This window comes from Hyperolius riggenbachi, chromosome 2, assembly GCF_040937935.1.
Source record: "Hyperolius riggenbachi isolate aHypRig1 chromosome 2, aHypRig1.pri, whole genome shotgun sequence".
NCBI lineage: Eukaryota > Metazoa > Chordata > Amphibia > Anura > Hyperoliidae > Hyperolius > Hyperolius riggenbachi.
Genome location: NC_090647.1, coordinates 175,150,971 through 175,175,144, shown reverse-complemented (window position 1 = coordinate 175,175,144; position 24,174 = coordinate 175,150,971). Strand labels below are relative to the sequence as shown.

Here is a 24,174-nt window from a genome sequence, read left to right as displayed (position 1 = left end):
CCACGGAGCCAATCCCAGCCACAATTGGCCGGCCCGGGGGGGAGTGTCCGGTTTGTGGATCTTGGGAAGATGATGGAAGACGGGCACAATGGGGCATAATGGACACAAGAATTCAGATAAACGTTTAGTAAGAACTCCAGATCTGTACCCGAATTCCAAAAGCCCCCGAAGATCACACAGGAAATTCTGAGTGGGATCTCGATGGAGGGGCCGATACACATCCGCATCCCCCAACTGTCTAAGAGCCTCAGCCCGATAATCGGACGCGTTCAGGACAATGGCCGAGCCCCCCTTGTCTGCCGAGCGTATGACAATATTAGTATTGGTCTGTAAAGAAGTCAAAGCTTGTCGCTCGGAGACAGAGAGGTCGGGCGGTGCCCTGGCCGTACGAGACAACTCTGTCAAGTCCCTCTCCACAAGATCCTGAAAAGTGTCTAACTCAGGGGACCTAGCATTGACTGGATAAAAGGAGGGATTAGAGATTGAAATAGGGATTACTTGTTCTAGAGTCACCTTCGAAGGTTCCACATTCACCAAAACTTGCAATGCCTGGATCGCCCTGATGTCCTGAAAAGAGGGAACATCCTCTATGAACTTAAAGGACAATGGACGTGCGATACAGGAATCAGAGGATTCAGTTTCATCCTCAAAAAAATGTTTTTTAACCACCAAGTTTCTCACGAACTTGTTGCGATCCAGGATGGTACGAAAAAGATCAAAGTGGCTAGAGGGAGCAAAAGATAAGCCCCTAGACAATAAATTGATCTGATCTGTAGAAAGAACATAATCTGACAGATTAATAACGTTTTGGGGTGCAGAGGCTGACCCAATTATCGGCTGTTTTGGCGATTTTCAATGTTTCCGCCCCGCTCGTCTTGTACGTTTCTTTTGTTTTTCCGTTTTTTCATTTTGGGAAATTTTCTCTGATTCCTGTAGTAAGACATTGGAGGAATAGGGACCCCAGAAGTTTGAAGCACAGGAGGGACCCAGGGTAAATTGGTGGAATTAGGGAAAACAAATTGCAAATTTTGGCGATGCATATCTGATATATCTGAAGCGTCAGACTGAGACCCTGAGTTGTCAGGAGAGCTAAAACTAACGTTCTTCTTAGCGGTACATTTTTTCAAAATAGATTTAGGTGATCTATAAATAGACTCCCACCGTCCCCACTCATAAACAACATTACGATTGTAGTCATTCGTGTCTCTCAGGAACTTGACACGTTTTGTCTCCATGATGATGGTCTCCAACTTATTAATATTAGTTTTAAGTTTGGAATTAAGTTCATCATAGAGAGCCAAAGTGTCAAACTTCCTAAGATCCTCGTTGGTTTTATCTATCTGCAGTCTAAGATCGATAAGTTTCTGCTCCTCATAGGTCACAATAAGCTTCATAAGCTGTAATGAGCAGTCTGACAAAATCTGACTCCATTCTAGAATGAACCTGTCAGAGTATATGGTGGTGGGAACTTTCTTAATACGTAGGCCTCTTGGTATAATGCCTTTACCAATATAATGCTTTAAACTCGTCACGTCCCACCACAAACGCACCTCTTTATCCATTAAACATTCCAGAGTAGTTTGTAAAGAGTGTAATGTTAATTCTGGTTGTAAACTGGTAGCACTACTATCTCCTGAAAAAACAGACATAAATTTGTTTTTACGATCGGTGTCCTGCAACAGACCTCCATACATGTCCAAATTGTCTCCAGGGTCAAAACCATAACTGGACACTTTGGACTGTATCGTCTTGTCACAAGGGGCCACAGATGAACCCACTGCAATCTCATTATACACAGTATCGTTAGAAGATATATCCGCATCTGTGCCCCCTGATGGTTCAACAGACATTTGGGGAGAGTGTGTGCTAAGAACAGTTGCCACAGATGGTACAGATTCAACATTGTGACCAGAGAAATAACCCAAATGACTCTGGTCTCCAGCCCTGAAAGAAGGTAGGTTAATATGCTGAGACAATGGTAAATTGTGTCCATAGAAACCTGGATAAATACTGTGTGGCACAGTGGGCAAATTTGTCAATAGATTATACGGAGTGGGTAGATGAGATGGCAAAACATTGCATTGGGAAAAAACAGGGGGGGGCCATAGGAGCATAATAGAGTCCTTGAATGTTATACTGCAAAGATGGTATTTCTGCACACATGGAGTTGACTTTGTTAAGTGGAAAATGAGACCGTACGGTCGTATCAGCAAAGGAAGCAGTCACATGTGAAGAGGCCATGGAAGTAGACGTGCCAGTCACAGGCAAGGCAAAACCACTACTAACTTGAGCAATAGTCTGTTGTGGGCGTTTGGGAATAGCTCCCAAATGCGATGTAGTAGATAGTGTGGCAGGCATATGATGGGAGCTGTGCCTGCCACATTGCTTGGTATGGCAGATTCATTGATGACTTGCTTTTGGTGTGGGGGGTCCTCCGGCCCTCCTGGGGGACTTTCTGGCATATGCCAATGAAAATGATCTAAATTTGAAATTCACTATGAACTCTGATTTCTTCAAAATTGACTATTTGGACTTGACTTTAACTGCAGATCCTATTTCCCATAGGGTCTCAACACGAACGTTTCGAAAACCGACAGCAGGTAATTCTATTTTACTTGCAAATTTGTGTCACCCTAGGCACACTATTAATGCCATCCCCACTGGGGAATTCACAAGGGCAGCTAGAAACTGTTCAAGCATAGATGAACTCAATCAGAAATGTCTTTTAGTCGAGGAAAGGCTAAGATGCAGGGGGTACAACAAACGACAATTAGCTGTGGGACGCTCTAGGGGTACTAGAAGACCACGCTCAGATTTGCTAAAATGCACCAATCGAAATAATGCTGGAGTGGGTAAACCGACTTTTGTTACCGACTATAGCATGGAGTTCGATAAAATTACGAAAATTGTAAAACAATATATTCCTGTGTTACATTCAGATTCCAGGCTTAGAGAGATCGTTAACAGTGGTTGTCGTTTCTCTGCCAGAAAGGCCCACACTTTGGGATCTATCCTTTCCCCCAGCCTTTTTCGATCTCCCTCGTCTATGCGTACACCTACCTGGCTCACCACGGTGGGCTCATATCCTTGTGGCTTTTCGACCTGCCACTATTGTCATTGCCATAGGCGAGGTACTACGATTTTTTCATTTTCAGGTAATAGAGATTTTCCAATTAAGCAATATGTAAACTGTAATACTAAATACACCGTTTATGTGATCTCATGTGTTGCGTGTCGCATTCAATATGTAGGGTGTACCACCCAAAATCTTAGAGCCCGAATAGCGGAACACTATTGAGGAACCAATTGGAATACCTTCCAGAAATCGTCTGTTTCGAAACATTTCGAAACAGTTCATAAGGGTGATCTTTCGTCCTTCAGTTTCCAAGGGGTGGAGCGTGTTGTTTGTCCGACTAGAGGAGGGGATATCCATAGTTTACTTCTTAGGCGGGAAGCTTATTGGATCCACCGAATGGGCACTCGTGTGCCAGATGGTTTAAATAAGCGCTGGGTTCTAAGTCTTGTGTACACGTATTAATATCTGTATGTGATTTTGTGCATTCATATTTTTGTTATGATCTTATTTCCCATGCTTATGGTAGTCTTTCCTCCTCCTTTTTACTGCATTTATATTGTATATAATATTATATGCATTTTTTCGTATATTGGATTTCCATACATTTCTCTAGTGGTAACTTTTTTACATTTTCTAAACTTTAAACTATTGTTATTAAATATGTCTGTAACATGTTTTCTGTATATATGGATGCTTTGTACCTTTAAGATCTGGGTCATATGGCGAGTGGGTGGGGATCCTTTCTCCCCCCACCTGCATATAAGCCCTGTTCTAGACAGATTTATTTTAGCTATGATTAAGGGCAGATTGTAGGCCCGATACGCGTTAGCTAATTCTTTCTTCCTTTTATTGCACTGTGTGTGGAATTTTTCAAATAAAATTTGTCAGCTTTTTTCTTCTACCTGGCCTGGCCTGCGGATCCTTCTTTGCTTGTTATTTTCCACAATGCAGCAAGATTCACAGACAGGAAACTGCCAAGAGTACGTACTCAGAATTTCTTTATGGGAGGGGTTTCACCACAATATCAGCCATACAGCACTCCCTGATGGTCTGTTTGTGAAAAGGAATCGATTTCTCATGGAAAAGGGGGTATCAGCTACTGATTGGGATAAAGTTCAATTCTTGGTCAGAGTTTCTCTTTATAGAGGGCTTGTATCTAAATAGGCACTACATCAATAACCATGATGGTGTCAATTGTCAAGGTATATGAGGAAAATGTATGTGGCATATCATTAATTTTGGACATTCTTCAATCCTTGCAGTTGTTGCTTATTGCTGCATAAGTTACATATACAGGATCCCGGTATGCTTGTGTTATTGCTAAAGTTGAGTATGGTATGTTGCTGTGGAATATTATTGTTTACATTTAACAGGACAAGTGCTAATTCCTCAGGTAGGTAGGATTTTTATTGGGGTTGTAGTATTGTCCATGAAAACCTCCACATTGTTTTTAACCTCCCTGGCATTATGATTATTTCCAGATTTAGGGTTTAAAAGCCTTAACATTTTTCACAAGCTTTTAAACCCTAAGAACATGAAAAAAAAAACATACTACAGAGAGATCTGCAACAGCTCCTGCATATAACTCACTCAAGCACGTGATTACCGCTCTGATCTGCGGATTTCCACCCCGAGCCTGACTAGGGATTACTGTTAAGGAGGTAAAGATGTGGATGCTAAAATAAATCTGATATATTGATTTAGATGGTAGAGCTACGCTTTACTATAGGTATTTTGGAATTTGGTGTCATGGCTCTCAAAGGAAATACTGAAGTTCAGAATCATTGAGACTGAAACCTAGCCTCAGTGAGAGTTTGATATATGCAAATACAATAAGGGATGCATAAAATGGAAAATAAGATTACAAGATGCTGATATACTACTCCCTCTGTGTAAATCACTTGTGAAGCCACATCTGGAATATGGGATACGTTTTAAGCATTACACTATAGAAAGGAAAAGTTTAGTACAACTCCAAAGATAGGCAACTAAATCAGGGAGTTGCAATGCCTTACAAGACATATTGGTTAATCTGAGCTTATTTAGCTTGTAAAAAGACAACAGAAGGGTGACCTGATTAACATGTATAAATACGTCAGAGGGTAATACAAAAGGATTTTGTCCCTATGTTTGTGCACAGGATAAAGGACATTATCTGCACATGGGAGAAAACAAGTTTGCCACCTATTTACAAAGGAGTTCTTTTCAGTAACAGTGGTGAAAATGGGGAATATCTAACCACAGGTAGTAGTTATGGCAAATTCTATATCTACATTTCAAACGGGGTTGAATTGCATTGAGGGACATCTACTGCTATAATTACAGGTAGCATTAAGCTCAGATTTCACATACATGTTGTGAAGCAATTTGCAATTGTGAAGCAAAATCCTAATGCAACATTTCTGTGAAATTTGTCATTCATTTTAACACATAACCATAATTATAGTCAGTAATTTAACAACTATGTAAAAATGCTAAATTTGGAACAAAGTAAAAAAAACTTTCAAAAATACCTTGTTTTGAAAAGATGGGAGCACAGTCATCTCATAATACAGCTATGGGTTTTCCCCATCTTTACATGCCAAAAGCACAGATGTATGTTAGGTCACATTTAAGTAAAATCAAGATAGATAATGTATGTGGAATAAAGAGAGTTGAACTGACATATAAATATGCTTCTTTACCTAATTCTCTGAGGATCTTTTTTAAGTAGGTCAGCTCAATATCACTGTACATAAGTAAATAAATCAGAACCAGGAAACTATAGACTTGTGCACTTAACATCTGGTGTGTGTAGACAGCTTGAAGATATTCTAAGGAGCTCTATACTAAATTCTACAGCGCTGAGTAATCAGTCTAATTTCACATAATCATCAACTATACAACACCCTTAGTTTTTATGAAGTGCTGAATGTAAATCTAAATATTGAGGAAACAATAGGCATAAGAAACTTAGGCTTTGCAAAAGCTTTTGAAACTGTTGCCTAAAGCTGCCTGGTGCAGAAACTGAGGTTGAAGACTAGTGTTGGGTGAACACCTAGATGTTCGTGTTCGCGAACGTTCGCCGAACATCGCCGCGATGTTCGGGTGTTCGCGTCGAACTCCGAACATAATGGAAGTCAATGGGGACCCGAACTTTCGTGCTTTGTAAAGCTTCCTTACATGCTACATACCCCAAATTAGCAGGGTATGTGCACCTTGGGAGTGGGTACAAGAGGAAAAAAATATTTGAAAAAGAGCTTATAGTTTTTGAGAAAATTGATTGTAAAGTTTCAAAGGAAAAACTGTCTTTTAAATGTGGAAAATGTCATGTTTCTTTGCACAGGTAACATGCTTTTTGTCGCCATGCAGTCATAAATGTAATACAGAGAAGAGGTTCCAGGAAAAGGGGCCGGTAACGCTAACCCAGCAGCAGCAGCACACGTGATGGAACAGGAGCAGGCGCAGGAGGAGAAGGCCATGCTTTTTGAGACACAACAACCCAGGCCTTGCATGAGGACAAGAAGCGTGCGGATAGCATGCTATTTAACGCCATGCAGTCATAAATGTAATAAAGATAAGAGGTTCAATAAACAGGGACCGGGCGTCAACGCTAACCCAGCAGCAGCAGACGTGATGGAACAGGAGGAGGCGCAGGAGGAGAAGGCCACGCTTTCAGGTGCAACTCAGGCCTTGCATGAGGACAAAAAAATGTGTGCGCAAAGCAATGCAATGAGTAGTTTTCAGGACACAATGGGCTATTCGGAGGAGCTATTCCCACCCCCACAATCTTCTACCTGTGAAAGGTCAATGGAACAGCCACAAATGTTGTGCCCGGATTCACAACCTTATTCTGTGGAAAATGCACCTCGCACTGAAATGCAAGGCGAGGCCGAGGATGAACATGACGTCAACAACGCAACATGACGCAAAATGGGGGCGGAACAGAAAGCTGCTTTCAATGTTTTGAAGGCCTTAATTGCCTCCGGTGGCCAGTTAGATGCATCATTCATCACACCCAAATCCCAGAGCAATGTGTGCAGGAATTTGAATCGCAGGAGGTGTACCGAGATCATCTGGACAAGTGACCAAGTGACCAAGTGACAAGTGACCAAGTGAAAAGTGACAAAGTGACCAGTGACAAAGTGACAAAGTGACAAAATGACAAAGTGACAAGTGACAAAGTGACAAGTGACAAAGTGACAAAATGACAAAGTGACAAAGTGACAAGTGACAAAGTGACAAGTGACAAAATGACAAAGTGACAAAGTGACCAGTGACAAAGTGACAACTGAGAGGTTGTTCTGGGGAGCTCCACTGCACCCAGTCGCATATGAGGAGAGGTCTCGTCAGGACTGCTGATCCTCCTCAGCTTGCTCAAAGCCTTGAGGGTTCCTGAAGATCCTCTGCTTGGAGTTCGCCGGGGTTCAGCTTGGTGTCGGGGTCGGCGGCGTCCTCCTCACTCCAACGTGGCAGATCTTCTGTTGAAGGAAAAAAAAAAAACATTGTTAAAAGTCCAGTACCGCTTCTGAAGGACTCACCAAGAGATGCAGGAGCGCTTTAATCTAGCGCACCATCGCTCGCTGGGTGATGTCCCTCCCTACGCGCTGGAATTCTACGCTGCACATGCTAGCACGCTTTTGCGCAGTGCCGAGGTGCATTCCAGCAGCTAGCTACCAAGCTTCTGTGGATCTGATTGGGCCACCATGTTGGATCTCTGCCAAGTCCTCCAAAATTTTGAGCAATCCACGTTGTGTGACTGAGCAGTGACAACTCTACAGTCAGCATTACAATACCACTGCTGTGTTTACTGAAGAAATCAATGTTGAAGATGGAAACCGCTGGCATGATGCAAGTGGGGGATTCTGAAGATGAAAACAATCAGCGTGATGATACCAACATCAGGCAACCTGCCTCAGGGTACGCTGGTCCCAGCTATGACAAAGAACAGGACGAGGAACAGCTGGAGTTGGAGCAGGAATTGGATGCCCCCACTGCCGAGGGACAGAGCGGTGCACGTTGGACTTCCACAATTTAGCGGGAATGGACAGCAGAAGAGGAAGAAAGTGATGCTGGTGACGAATATGGTGCATCACAACAATCACAACGCTCACAAGAACATGAAGACAGAGGAGTCTGGCAGGACTCTCTGGCACACATGGCTCAATTCATGCTAGACTGCATTGAACGCGGCCCGCGCATTATTCACTATTCATTATTATTCATTATTCTGGAATCTGGACAACACCAATTACTGGGTTTATACCCAGTTTATACAAACACAATGTTAAAAAACTGATTGAAGAAAGTGTCAGACAGGTCAAAAATGGAACAATTCCAGCAGGCCCTTGAGGATGGAGACTTTAGAGAGGAGATTGACATCCTCCTCCTTCTCTAGCCAGTTGTACGCCGACAGACTGACTTCAGCAAACCCAGGAGGACCAGGAGGGCAGCAAAGAACACAAGCTGCTGCTAGTGCCGAAAAGGGAATGGTATTGGCAGTGTCCTTGGAGTGGGAACATTTTCTGACACCCATGCAGCAGCCCACAGAACAGCAATCGGGCAGTTCCACGTCCTCCAACACCAATCGCCTGGAGAAGATGGTCAAGGTCCAGGACTACATGTCAGATGGCGTAGCTGTGTTGAACAATCCATCTGCAGACAGACGGTGAGTGTGACAGGCAGCACAGAAGGACCATGGCAACTCACTCATAGTACCACAGTTTGATAGTGCTGCCCAAAAAATTATATGGATCCGTGGACCCGGGCACTGCAGGCAGTACTGGGAAGTGGGAACGCAGATTTTAGTACCTAAACACACGATACAACATGTTTTCCGGGGTCGGACTCTGAGGCACATACAGATGGTCCCGATCATCATCCTCATCATACAACTCTTCTCCTGAGTCTGACCCACCCACCACCTCTGCCACCCCAACATCCCCAGACACAGACCCCTCATCGTCCTCAACATTAACTTGGGATGCTGGCCTGAGCCAGACCTCCTCCTCCACATCAGGCCCCATCATCTCCTCAATGGCAGCCCTCATTAATCGCTCTGGCGACGGACCGATGGACACAACGTTCTCCTCTGGGGAGGGCTGCTGCTGACCACTGGCTGCTGGGGTGGATGTTATAGCTTGCGTGGGGCGTTGGCTGTTGCTGTTGTTGGGAGTGCTGCTCACAGCGGAGGTCTCTGAGGAACTCATGGTGAGCTCATATAGTGGTTGGCGGTGAGTGGAGTATTACTGATCCCAGCAATATACACACTGACTGGCAGAGTACGCAATGCTATATAGTCTGGCTGAGCGGTGTACACAGAGTGGCAGTACACACAATGCTATATAGTCTGGCTGAGCGGTGTACACAGAGTGGCAGTACACACAATGCTATATAGTCTGGCTGAGCGGTGTACACAGAGTGGCAGTACACACAATGCTATATAGTCTGGCTGAGCCGTGTACACAGAGTGGCAGTACACACAATGCTATATAGTCTGGCTGAGCGGTGTACACAGAGTGGCAGTAAACACAATGCTATATATAGCGTGGCTGAGCGAGGTACACAGTGGCAGTACACACAATGCTATATAGTCTGGCTGAGCCGTGTACACAGAGTGTCAGTAAACAATGCTATATAGTCTGGCTGAGCGGTGTACACAGAGTGGCAGTACACACAATGCTATATAGTCTGGCTGAGCCGTGTACACAGAGTGGCAGTACACACAATGCTATATAGTCTGGCTGAGCGGTGTACACAGAGTGGCAGTACACACAATGCTATATAGTCTGGCTGAGCCGTGTACACAGAGTGGCAGTACACACAATGCTATATAGTCTGGCTGAGCGGTGTACACAGAGTGGCAGTAAACACAATGCTATATATAGCGTGGCTGAGCGAGGTACACAGTGGCAGTACACACAATGCTATATAGTCTGGCTGAGCCGTGTACACAGAGTGGCAGTAAACACAATGCTATATATAGCGTGGCTGAGCGAGGTACACAGTGGCAGTACACACAATGCTATATAGTCTGGCTGAGCCGTGTACACAGAGTGGCAGTAAACACAATGCTATATATAGCGTGGCTGAGCGAGGTACACAGTGGCAGTACACACAATGCTATATAGTCTGGCTGAGCCGTGTACACAGAGTGGCAGTAAACACAATGCTATATATAGTGTGGCTGAGCGAGGTACACAGTGGCAGTAAACAATGCTATATATAGTGTGGCTGAGCGAGCGGTGTACTACTGTTCCCAGCAGCGACACACAATGACTGGGGGGGACCCTGGCTAGCGTGGCTGGAGAGCGAACTACCCTGCCTGCCTACCCAAAGCTAAACCCACAGACAAATGGCGGAGATATGACGTGGTTCGGGTATTTATTTACCCGAACCACGTGACCGTTCGGCCAATCAGAGCGCGTTCGGGTCCGAACCACGTGACCCGTTCGGCCAATCACAGCGCTAGCCGAACGTTCGGGGAATGTTCGGCCATGCACTCTTAGTTCGGCCATGTGGCCGAACGGTTTGGCCGAACACCTGATGGTGTTCGGCCGAACTCGAACTTCACCCGAACAGGGTGATGTTCTGCAGAACCCGAACAGTGGCGAACACTGTTCGCCCAACACTATTGAAGACTAAGGGAGTATGGGTCCAATTCACTAACCTATGGAAATATTTACTTGTGCGGACAATACACTTCGATTTTGCTGGCGTTTATGCAAAGTATGCAACCCAGCTTGTGTTATTATGTAAATAGTGTGCATGTGGCTTCTATAGCATGCAGTACACAAATACAATACATGCATTGTGTACATAACGCCAGTTGCTCTTTTTGCAGAAAACCTGTTACACACTTTGTGTAAAATCTGTGTACATGAATTAAGATATAGCTAAAAGACACAAGGCAAAAGTGGCTGTAAATGCATGATACTCAAACTGCACACTGGTTAGTTGTTGGATCCTGCAAGAGTCAGTATTGGGGTAAATTCTCTTCAATGTACAGTTTATTTACTCTAGCAGATGAAACAGGAAGCATTGTTCCCATCTTGAATGACATCTGGAATAATGTGGGCACATCAAGCATAATTGAATCTATCTGGGGGACATTGCTAAGACAGTTACCCACTTTTTCCCCCAAGCTAACTCTAAGCTGCCCAGGGGCACTGCCCACGTATAACTTGTCACAGCCACACCTTCTTGTGCAGAGACACATAGGTAAAGCAGCAAAAAAAAAATCATTGGAAAGAGTAGCCAATTGGGGTTGTGTACAGCAGGTCCAATGCATCACTGAGAGATTTAGAGAATCAGATCATCTTGTCCAAGCTCATTCATCCTCTCCTTAAAGGGGCACTATGGCAAAAAATTGTAAAATGTAAAATATGTGCAAACATGAACAAATAAGAAGTATGTTTTTGCCAGAGTAATATGAGCCATAAATTACTTTTCTCCCATGTTGCTGTCACTTACAGTAAGTAGTAGAAATCTGACTCAAGTTTTGGGCTAGTCCATCTCTTCATAGGGGATTCTCAGGGATTTATTTATTTTCAAAAGCACTTAGTGAAAGACAGTTTCTCCATCCAAAGGCCAAAAAACTGTGTAATGAGCAGGGAGGCAGGCCAACATCATTATTTAAATCCTTTTTAGGAAATATCTTTATGAAGAATAAAAACCTTGCTGAGAATCCTCTATGAGGGGATGGACTAATCAAAAACCTGTCACTTCTGTCAGATTTCTGCTACCTACTGTAAGTGACAGCAAAATAGGAGAAAAGTAATTTATGGCTCATATTACTCTGGAAAGTGAACAAAAGAAATGTACTTCTTATTTGTCTATGTTTGCACATACATTTTATAATTTTTCGCCATAGTGCCCCTTTAATCCTCTAGCTGGAAGATGCTCCATGCAGGGCCAGGCCGAGGTAGAGGTGAGAGAGGCTCCAGCCTCAGGGCGCAGTGTAGGAGGGGGCGCACAATTCACTCAGCTTTCATTCCACTATTGTGTTTGAAGCAGAGAAGGGATACATGGCAGAGACTGCAAGCCAGATAACTAGAGATTAAGGTATTGGGGGCCCTGGGGCGCCTCTTAGTCTAATAGCAATCAGTATGTGACGGCTGGAGTGGGAGAGATGGGGGGGCGCACTTCGGTGTCTCAGCCTTGGGGGCTGGAGGACCTTTTCTCGGCTCTGGCTCCATGGTGCACTGCGCTGTTGACCCTCCACTCCTGTCTATAGCAACAGAATATATCACAACTCGAGGCCTCTATTCAATTATTGTTTTCCCCTGAGTTTGCTCCTGGGTGAGATTTTCATACCTTGTCAATAAAATGCACGTTAAGCCATCAGCAAGCTAGGAAATACTTCATAATACATTTTGATAGTTTTTGCTTCCAGTTACTTTTTGGCACTTTTTCAATTACAAAGTGCTGACAAGTTTGTTTGTTGTTTTTGTTTTGTTTTTTAAGAGAAGATGAAAATTTTTTTCCTAGGAGAACATGCAAGAGAAAAAGATAATTGAATAAGGGCCATAGTGAGAAAGAGGGAACAATAACTTATTTACTTTTAAATCTATATTTGTCATTTTTCAAGTTTACTGTAAACTGTAAACTGCACACCGATGTAGCAGCATTACCATAATTTAATATTAAAATATTATATTTGCCTAAGTGTCATAAAGAAAACCCACCTTACAAGACATCTTTCTGCATCTAGATATTTCCTTAAACTCCAGTGTATTGTAAGGAAAAGTAATTTGGCAATATACAGGTTAAGGCAATAATTCCTCTCCCGATATTCTACAGAAATGCATCGGGCTTGACAAGTGAATGGTGGCAATGGTGATTCTTTTAAAGCCATCGAATCATATGTTATGTGTAGCTCCCGGGATGACAGGAAAACGTATTAGATATGACACAAATTGTAACAAAATTGTGCTACAACTGAAAGGCATCTGTTGAAAACTGGAAAAGATAAAGCTGAGCATGACTTGTATTTATGGCTCATACTGGAAAGAAGAGCCATAAAATGCAAAAGCAACAACAACTTACAAAGATGCTGAAATTACAGTAGATAGCCAAAATAATGAACAAAATGTGCTTAAGTGAGTTATATGGAAAATGACTGATATAAGCTTAAAATAAAGGCTCCATCTACCTTGTTATCTATGCATAAAAAGAAAAATAACATAGGGAAGTAAAGCCATTTTAAATTATGATTTTTTTTAAGAACAGTCAGATTTTGCATAAATAACTAGCATCCAAAAGATGGTTTTACTACATAATTATGGCAGCTTCAAGCAAACGCCTCAGATGAGCAACAATAGTGTTGAGCGCAAATTTTGCATTTAAATTCACAATTACAATGGAAAATCGTAATTTGACATTTTGGAAAAAAAATTTAATTAATTTAGTTCGTAATTGTATTCATAATTAAATGGCTGTCAATATTTATTGTATAACAAGTACACATTTTTAATAAATGTTAGTCCATACACACTACATAAAACAATATTCATTGCCCTTAGTTGAATTGCATTGGACATACTTTTTGCAAAAAAAAAAAAAAAAAAAAAAAGATGGAGCATACAAGAACACTTCTGCATTATAACCTTGGCATTTGCAATTCAGCTGGTGCCCGGTACCTTTCTACTTTTGCCATACATTATAACCTCTATGGTTCTTCAAGGCTAACCAAAGATGACTTGCAAAATAAACTTAAGAGAGGAGCTACAAGTGTTTATAAATCCTGGGCAGTTTAGGCCTTAGGCACAGACAAAAATAAAGTCAAGTTATACATGTGTTTGGGTTTTTGGGTTTGGGTTTTTCAGTACTTCTAGTCATACCTTGGCTACTTCCTACTCTTTCTTAATTCTTAATAATAACTTCCCCTCCTAACATAATCCCATAATCCCCCTCTAAATGACAATCCTCATCACCCCCCTGCTAACACACACACACTCACACACATACATTCACTTTTTCTCCTGAGTTTTCTGCTGTGTGATATTTACACACCTTATCAATAACTGCATTTGAAGCCACCAGCAAGCACAAAAATACTCAGAACAATTGTGACAGTACTTTTTTGCCTACTTTTTGGTTACTTTTCAATTGCAAAGTGCTGCAAAATTTCTTTAAGCAGAAGGAAAAAAATATGTCCTAGAAGAAAACATAAGAGAAAAGGTGAACTGAATAATGTCCACAGTCCTTGCTGACACAAAACCTGACCTCTTAGCATTAATACTTAAATGTTACTTCTACCCTTTTTCCTAACACAAAACCCTCTGAAAATGATTTTGACCACTCATCTTCCATTATATTAATTGCCAGCTGTAATGTTTAGGTGTCAGGACCTTGATTATTGTATAGCTGAAAATATGATATCTGCTACAGTGCATAGCTAAGAGCTGTCTACATTTAAGAGAGAGGCGCTCATGCTTGCTACACAGCCATAGCAGTTAAGGCATCTGTTTTTTTTTCACTGACCTGAAGAAGTGGGCAAGTACTCACGAAACGCGTTGTTAATTTTATGTGCTTGAATAAAAGACCGTTTTTCAATAAACTGGTTCAAATTCTTCAAGAGAGGTAAGATTCCCTCTCTGTTTATAAGATTAATAGCTTATTAGCCTATCTGTTATGCATTGGGCACCTCTACCCCTGTTTTAAGTGTCTACATTTAACATTGTCAATGGTAGGAGCCAACTGAGCCAGCATTTAAAGGCCTTACTTAAAACGGAACTGAAGTTACGTAAAAAAAAGAGATTCACTTACCTGGGGCTTTTCCCTGCCCCTGCAGCCATCCTGACCCACGCCGCTCCTTAAAGATCCTCCTGTCCCCCGCCGCAGCTCCGTTTCTTCACCATTGACTTACAAGTTGATGGCCATTGCACCTGCGTGGGCCTAGCCATAAGCATCCTCGTTCACACTCCTGTGGCCAGGAGCATCCTGCACAGGTACAGTAGAAGAAAATCTACTGCGCCTGTACAGTATGCTCCCAGAGACAGGAGCATGAACAAGGACACACGTGGCAAGGGCCATGCAGGCTGAGTTTCCATTGACTGGCAGAAGCGCCAGTACAGCGCAGGCACAGGACGGCTGCAGGGGGCTTGGAGAAGCCTCAGGTAAGTGGATCTCCTTTTTTCACATACCTTCAGTTCAGCTTTAACCTATTTTATTTCCTTGTAATGCATATGTAATGCAATCATCCTTAGTTAAACATTTTGGGTGTCTGTGAGTGTCAGAAATCACTGTATACTTGGCACTGGTGAGATAAGAAACATCCTCTCCATTTTTAATTTGTAGCTACCATATTTTTTGGATTATAAGACACACTTTTTCTCCCCACAAGTGGGGACAAACAGTCACTGTGCATCTGAATACAGTCTGAATACAGGAAGTCCTGACTTACAAACACCCAGTGAAATGAAATGCCAAACGCCCATGATGCTGGGGACTCTCTGTGCTGCTCTGAGTCTCCCTCTGTCCACCTTGTCCTTCCATCTCCCCCCCCCCACACACCTCACCATGTAGAGCAATCAGCATCGGAAGCTGAGTGTGTGTCTTAACTGGTCCATTGGTGCCAGTAGCAATCAGCGATATCTCCTCTCCATCACTGTACCCCTAATGCCAGTCACATGTAATGCCGTGATCATAAAAAGCTGGCACTAGCACAACAGTGAGGAAGATGAGATGTTCATAAAAGCTGCTGGCACCTTCAGATCAGGTGAGACACATTCTAAGCTCCCAATGCTAATTACTCTACAAGGGGGCATAGAAGAGGAGGAAATAGGGACAAACAGGGACATATGGGGACACAAAGGGGGACAGAGGATGACACATGGGACAGATGAGGACACATGGGGACACAAAGGGGCACAGAAGGGGACACAAGGGTGGAAAATAGAAAACACAGGACTACACAAAAGAGCACTGAGGAAGGCACAAGGGGGGGGGGGCAATCAAGAACACGGGACTGAAAAAAGAGGGACAGAGAAGGACACAAGGGGGATAGAGGCGGACACATGGGGACACTGGAGGACACAATCAGCAGAGTAGGACACAGGGGGACACAAGAGGTACAAGGGGGTTACAAGATGTACAAAGGGGGCATAATAATTTAGAGAGAATATCCACAAGACACCATAGACAGTAGATATATCAGGTGTAGTATACTTTTACCCTGGTTTTTATCCTCTAAACCTAGGTGTGTTTTATCATCAGGAATGTCTTATAGTCTGAAAAACACAATAAGTTTATTTAACTCCTTTCAATTCATAGGCAAAACATCATGAGACCTGTGCTTGGTCCAAACTCCAAGTCTGTGTTCAAAACATTAAAATGCAAGAAAATATAACTGATAGAAAACGTGTTTTTAAACTGTGAGCAGACAACTCAAGTTCTGTGGTGTTGTTGTTGACTTGCAGATAACTCCTTATTTTCCATGTTCAGGTAAAACTTTTCATGTTTAGCCTTTAAGTTCACAGATTCTAAAAAAAAATACAAAAAAATAAAAAATCAAACTCTGATTCATATTCAATTATTTACGGGTTTCTGTTGAAAGGGGGCTGTAAGTTACACTATTTTTTCTGTGCATTAACAATGTGAGGCAAAATGGGATGATTTGTAGAATTCCATCTTGAGAACATATATTCAAAATGGCATGGAATTTTCCCATTGTGTGATCTCCTTTCCACATGTATAAAATTTGCATTATCTTTAAAAGCTATGTCTGCATTTTCTAGCTGATAACGGTGCCTCACTTACATATACACAACAACACCCACATATAGATAAAGTCAGTTTTATTTATGGAGGACAGACTATGAGAAAGATTTATATTCTTTGAGAAAACTTTACCCCCCTACCAGCCACTACACTCAGAAGCAATCAGATCTCCCCGCATATTGGGTAGAAAGCCCTATTTTCCTTTATTGTGTGATGTTTTAAGCAGCAAATCAGTAGCAAATCTAAAACATTAAACCAGGCAGTTTGAGAAAGAAATGCCTATAAAAATAATTTGATCATACAGCGGTGAGAAAAATATTGTTCATGGGGATATTAAGACACTGCACCTCTTCTGGTGTTTTCATGAAATATCTGCTATCTGACTACTGCTCAAGATATTTGGTCTCTAGGGAAATAGAATTAATAATGTATAAATGAAACGCAACAGAAGCAAACACTAGTGCTCAACAGAAGAGGAAGAAACTACACAATATGTTACCCTGCCTCTCCTATGAAACTCATAAATACTGCATCTATTAGATTATTGCACAGACAGGAGATATTAGATGTTTATGACATCCATGGCAATACAACTCTCTAAGTAAGCTTTAAGGACACAAATAAAAAAAAATACAGTGCTAAATTAATTCATTTAAATTTGGTGTCAATCTCTTGAAACATTCAAAGGACCCCATAACTGTCAGAACATTCACAGGTCAATATTCGTTAAAAATCCTCTAGCGGTGTTAATTGACATTTGCTCCAGATTTTTAAGGTTATGTTTTTTAGCCTGCTGAAATGTATCAAATGCCAGTAATTAAAGTGAACCAAAGCGGAATTAATTTTACTCCAGCTGGCAGGTTCTGTGTTTGCGTTCTCTTTCCCTTTCATTTTTAATCATCTCCATGCACCTTGAATACTCTGCCAGACACTGGAGTCATATCCCTCTCTCTTTTCAATTTCCTTATCTGCGTTTACATTTACACAGCAATGTAAGCAAGCTTGGTGTAGGTGATATCTGTGGGATAGTAAATTAAATTGTCAGTCCAGTTTCTGAGAGCAATTCTATTATATATCTTGGTTCATCCTTCCTATGTTAACAATAGTTTTCAAAGATGTATAAACAACTATATACCATCTTGTTCATTTGTGTAAATGGGAAGATCATAATAATCACACTTTCTGGTGTTTTAGTTGATAATAATTTAGCACATATGCGTTTGGTGTAATTTATTTAAGTTTCTAGCACACCAAATTGCACTTTTATCCAGGAATTCAGTTTGCATACATCATTACCCACTTCACTCCACACACTGATTTACCCTTCCCAACAACAACATTTTTTATCTTTCAGCGCTCCTCTCGTTCATTCAGCAATAACTTTATTACTGATTATTATTATTATTATTATTGATTTATAAAGTGCAAACATATGATGTCGCCTTGTACAAAGTAAGAAACAAACATGGGATATAAAATAATACATACAATAGTATACACCATTATACAAAATATAGAGTTGGTACAAAATACAGAACTGGTAATTACAGTGACAAAGGTAACAAGAATAAAATGTGTAACAAAAGGGTGAGAGAGCCCTGCCCTTGTGAGCTTGCAATTTAAAGCAATGAGTAAGGGGGGGGGGGGGGGACAAGAGGTTCGGTAGTATACAATATTTATACCTAGAGACAGTGGGCCTGATGCTATTCCAGGTGATAAGTAGCTTGCAGATGCGAGCTACTTATCACCTTGCCATCGCACGAGGATTACCGGCAAATCCTATTGCCAGTTTCACTTGTGCGATGGACGATCGTTAGGGAGCATTACTCAGGCGAAAGCCTGAGCGGTGCTCCCTATTACCGGGCGATGGGGAGCGAGGTTTACCCTGTGGTGCTGTCCATCAGCACCACGGCCGCGCTCCCCACACATGCGCACAACCCGCCGAACATCCGCCGCCATCTTCCACCGCTGCATCTGGGCGTCTCCTTTAATAAGGAGACCCCCAGAGCTCCCCGCCGGCCGCCGCTCATCTCCGCCACCCCCCACAAAGTTGCAAAGCTACAAATTGCTTCAATTCCTTACCACCACTTTACACCCGCCGGCCGCCGCATCTCGCCGCAAGTCCCCGCTGTGTAATTATAGTGTACGAGTTACTGTAATTACACTCACTAAGAACAGAGTCCCGGCAAAGCATCTTTGAATCAGCAAATCCCCATTGGTGGTGGGCTCCCCATTGGTTCACAGGCTGAGCCATTTTCATGGTCCTGCCTGTGAACCAATGGGGAGCCCCGGCGGCTGATTCAAAGATGCTTTGCCGGGACTCTGTTCTTAGTGAGTGTAATTACAGTAACTCGTACACTGTAATTATACAGCGGGGACTTGCGGCGAGATGCGGCGGCCGGCGGGTGTAAAGCGGCGGTAAGGAATTGAAGCAATTTGTAGCTTTGCAACTTTGTGGGGGGTTGCGGAGATGAGCGGCGGCCGGCGGGGAGCTCTGGGGGTCTCCTTATTAAAGGAGACCCCCAGATGCAGCGGCGATGTCCTGCGTTAGCATGTTTAGACCTGCTTTTTGCAGGTCTAAGCTAACGCTCATGTCTGCCAGGAAGCATCGCTTCCCGGAGGCATGCAAAGTGTAATAGGATAGGGTGTAAGGAACTTGCTGGGCGATAATATCGCCCAAGCGAGTTCTTTTAGCACCCTGCCTAGGGCTAAATGCAATTGAATCAGGCGACTTTATAGTAGCCTGATTATTGGACTCACCAGTGTTTAACACTGGCGAGTCTGACAATTGCATCAGGCCCAGTGTGTTTTTAAGTTATCTAGTAGGAGTACAACTAGGCCAGAGATCAAAGGGGAAATGGCCTATGGTAGAATGTATGCTTGTTGGAAAAAGTGAGTTTTGAGGAAGCATTTAAAGATATCAAGCTTTGGAGAGTGACAGATTTGTTGTGGCAGGGGATTCCAGGGGTGAAGCGCTGGCAAAATATTGTGAATGTGAATGGGAGGAGGTGGTTCTAGAGGAGGACAAAAGGAAATCATGCCCAGTTCTGTGATTGTGGTTGGATTGGTATCTGGAAACTAGTGAGGAGATGTACATGGGAGAGAGATTGTAGCAAGTTTTATAGGTTAGGTTTGAGAGTTTGAACTGGATCCTCTGGTTAATTGGTAGCCAATGATGAGTTTGACAGAGTGGAGAAGCAGAGGAAGAGCAAGAGTAAAGATAAAGAAGTCAAGCAGCCGAGTTCAGTACATATTGGAGAGGTGCTAGTGTTAGTTGGCAGTACACAACGTAGTATGTTACAATTGTCCAAACGAGAAATTATAAGAGCATGTACTATTATTTTAGCTGTGTCCTGAGTAAGAAAAGGTTGGATGCAAGATATGTTTTTGAGTTTATAGATGACAGGAGCTGGTTAGGAAATGAATGTGAGAAATAAAAGTGAGAGGGGAGTCAAATATTACCCCTATGCACCGTGCTTTGGACACTAATTTTAGAGTGGTGTTATTAACATTTATTGTAAAATCAGGCAGAGAGATGTTCAGAGATGCTGGAAAGATGATTAGTTCTGTTTGACTCATATTACGATTTAAGAAGTGAGGTCATGAAAGAGGATATAGGAGACAAGCATTTAGAAACACCTGTGAGGAGGGAGTTAAGGTCTTGGCCCGAGAGGAACAGTTGTGTATCATCTGCATATAAGTAAGGTATTGAAAACCAAATGACTTGATTAAGTTGCCAAGACTGTGCATGTAGATGGAAAAGAGGGAGCCAAGGACAGAGTCTTGAGGTACTACCACAGACAAAGGATGAGGAGAAAGGATCTGATCTGAGTAAGAATCTGTGAAAGACCTTCCAAAGTCAAAAGTTCTGAACAATTGCTTTTAATTATTTTGAGTATTTTCCTGGCATATGTAAATAAATTGCTTTGCTTAAAATTGATCAGCATTTTCTTGTGTCTGCCTGAAGGAGGTAAGTCCACCACTACCTCCTTATTTTTACATGTTTTAGATCTTTTTATCCTTCTGGTGCCTCTGTATCCATACTAGGTTTGAATTATGGGTGTGGGAGTATATGAGGTAGGGAAATATAACTGTTTTGCGTGTTTTTGTGTGTTGGTTTTTCTACTCAGCTTAGTAGCTTTGGTCACTCGGGGTTGGCAACAGACACAATGAAAGCAGACATCAGTAAGAGATACGATGGCATCAATTACTTCTGTACCTGAGCTGTGGTACTGTGGCTGGATAGTGTAATGGTTTAGGGCTCTGCCTCTGACACAGGAGACCAGGGTTCAAATTTCGGCTCTGTCTGTTCAGTAAGCCAGCACCTATTCAGTAGGAAACCTTAGGCAAGTCTCCCTAGCGCTGCTACTGCCTATAGAGCGTGTCCTAGTGGCTGCAGCTCTGGTGCTTTGAGTCTGCCAGGAGAAAAGCGCAATATACTGTAAATGTTATTTGTCTTGTCTAGTGTCATGTCTGGGTTAGTGAAGTATGATGTTAGGAGAGGTGCCAGGGCATCAGAGACAGACTGCATGTTTAAGTTGCAGTAGTGTCTGCATATATGAGAGCGTACTTGAGCCAGTGTAAAAGGAAAAGAGGAGGCAATAGAGAAGTTTCGTAGTCATGATTAGAAAGCCAGAATGGGGCAATAGTAAAATCATACCTAAATGATCTATCTCTTTGTTGTGTATTGTTTTTCACCACAGATGGGGCTTTTGGGTATGATATTTGTTTTTAGTAATTACCTTATTTTTTATGCATTTTAAAGGGAAAAACAAGGAAGATAATAAAAAATACACTATTTCTCAGGAGCGGTGGGAGCATGCACATGCGTGCACATTGGTTCAAGTAGATTCGAGCAACGCATTGAGATCCTATTTTCAGTTAACAGCTGCAAACAGGACATTTTAATATATTCAGAATACAGCAATAGACAGAAGTACAAGTTATTAGTTATTCTCCTAACCTATTATAGTAAAAAGCGTACAACTTTATCTGGGACCTGGGTCCCTAAATGCAAATATATTAGAAATCCATAAGCAAAAATCTACATTCTAGCTGTTTTAAAATAATGAAAAGCTAAAATTGAATGCTTTACATTGTTCCTTTCCTTCAGTAAATACACTTAATAATCTTTTTTTTTTTTCCTTTATTTCTTGTTAAGTAGAAAAGCAAGCTAAGTTTTTGATAAAGTTATGATTTTGCAGATATTTTCACAAAACAATTACATTTCTCTCTCTAATTTTAGCAATTTCATGGTCAAGATTTGGCCACATCTCCTAATACTGAAAATGAAATGTCAAAAAATAAATAAATAAAATAATAATATGATAGGACCATAGTTCATAGACAAGAGGTATTCAAGTCAAAATCTAGTGAAAAAAAGTGTTTTAATGTGACAATTAAATACAGAAAATGTGACTAAGTGCCTGGTCCCACTGCATATATTTTGCTCCAATTTTCAGAATGCATGCAGTTTGCCTCTTGCAAGGAGGTTGGTATATTATTGTAAATTGCAGTACCACTAGCTGAATAAAAATGTGGATTCTTAAAACAGAAGGTATTTGCCATAATTCAGCTTTAAATGAACAACGTTGGTTTCCCATGATGCATTACTCCCAAATATGCAAATAATCTCTGTATGCCCCTGAAAGCAGGCACACACCCAGAACTGCTGGTGCACAGTGAGCTTATAGCTTATAAATTCACAGACCCACATCAATCCAACATGCATACATCCAGTTTTGGACTTTCTGTTCCTCATTGCATGGCGTGGATTGATATGGCTCTAAGGGATAAGGCTTGGACTAGTACTACAGAATGTAGTTCACAGTGACACAGAATCACTGGTCAAACAGATGGCCTTACAGGGAGCTGGAGGAAGGCAAGTTAAGTGTAAAAACTATGTTCTTAGGTAGAACCTCAAGTAGAACCTTATGTTCTATTGGTCTCAGGTTCACTTTAAGAATGTCTATTTTATGCTTTTAATCCATGGTTATTTTTAAATGAATTACAGTAACATATATTATAGAATTTAATTGGCAATCAATATGATTACTGTATATCTGGGGAAAATACTTTGTTTTTTAATTGTTAATTGTTTGTTAATTAGAGGTTACTGCCAAAGATATAATTGACACATTAAAAATAGGTTTTAAACCAATCAAAACCATAAACACAGGCTTCGTATACATTTGGCCATTCCTCATACTTCTAAGAAGTCTTTTTATTCTGTCAATTCATTTTATACATAGAAATTGGATGTACAGAATAAATCAAGAACCAGCTACCTGCTCATGTGTTGTCAAGAAAAAGGTAACCATAGACAGATGAAAAGAATTTCATGCACGCAAGCCTATAGATAACCTTGGAATCTTAAATAACATTTCCTATGTCAATGCAGTTTGCCCCCATGAGTTGGTTGTAGAATATAAAACATTTAATAGGTAGATGAAACAGCAGGCAGAGCTGCATGCAAAGTGTAACTTCATGTTTGATAGATTTCCAGGAATTCCGTCAGTACTTCATTAATAAATATAAAATGTAATTTTTTATAGAAAGCATATTAGAAATGAAAAAGCATATGAGGATGCATAACGCTATCTATTTGTTCATATTTACAGTCCCAGCGTCGCGTCACATTTCACCTTCCTGACGGGTCTCAAGAAAGCTGCAGTGACAGTGGTCTCGGAGACCACGACCCAGTGGGGAGTGGTACTATGATCGCACAACCTCTTCCTCTGGTCCAGCCGCAGGATGAATTCTATGACCAAGTCTCTCCAGACAAGCGGACTGAAGCTGATGGAAACTCTGATCCCAATTCTGGTAAGGTGATCCATTAACTAATGTCGATGCAAGTAAGTTTTGGACGTTACTGGGCTTATTAACAAATGCAAGTGGAAATACTCCTACAGCAACAATTCAGCTAATTGCTTTGGGTTGCAGGAAGTAGCACATTGCAAGTACAATGAAATCACTTATTGAATAAGTCTCACTGAAAACAAAGGTAATTTGCCTTCAGCATGCTAGTATGTGAACCTTTATATATTGTTTTACGTTGAAGTCTAATGGCTGGAATTTATTTGTGGACTGTTGTCAATGCTTAAAATCAAATAATTAATCAATTAATGGAGTATGAAAATACTAAGCAGAGTCATTTATTGAGCCTTTCATTAGACAGATGTTTGTGTACGAAAGCAGATTGCAATGATAAATAGCTTAGAATGCAGATTGTAATGATAAATAGCTTAAAATGCAGATTGTAATGATAAATAGTTAAGAGTGCAGATTGTAATGATAAAGCAAATTGTAATATTAGTGTAATAATATATTGTTTCTGGTGAAGAGCAGCAATACTTCTTTTTTTTTTTTTTTACATTTCATCATTTACGGTTTTAAAA

At 41.5% G+C, this 24,174-nt stretch overlaps 1 protein-coding gene across 1 annotated transcript in view; it reads left to right on the top strand.

Annotated features, from left to right (window-relative positions):
- The window catches only part of LOC137544899 (protocadherin-9-like), a 1,465,400-nt gene that overhangs the window by 836,109 nt on the left and 605,117 nt on the right, over window positions 1-24,174 (top strand). The window contains exon 4 of the mRNA XM_068265997.1: window positions 23,398-23,599. Coding sequence (XP_068122098.1) covers window positions 23,398-23,599 — 202 coding nt within the window. The remainder of the gene's footprint in view (window positions 1-23,397; window positions 23,600-24,174) is intronic.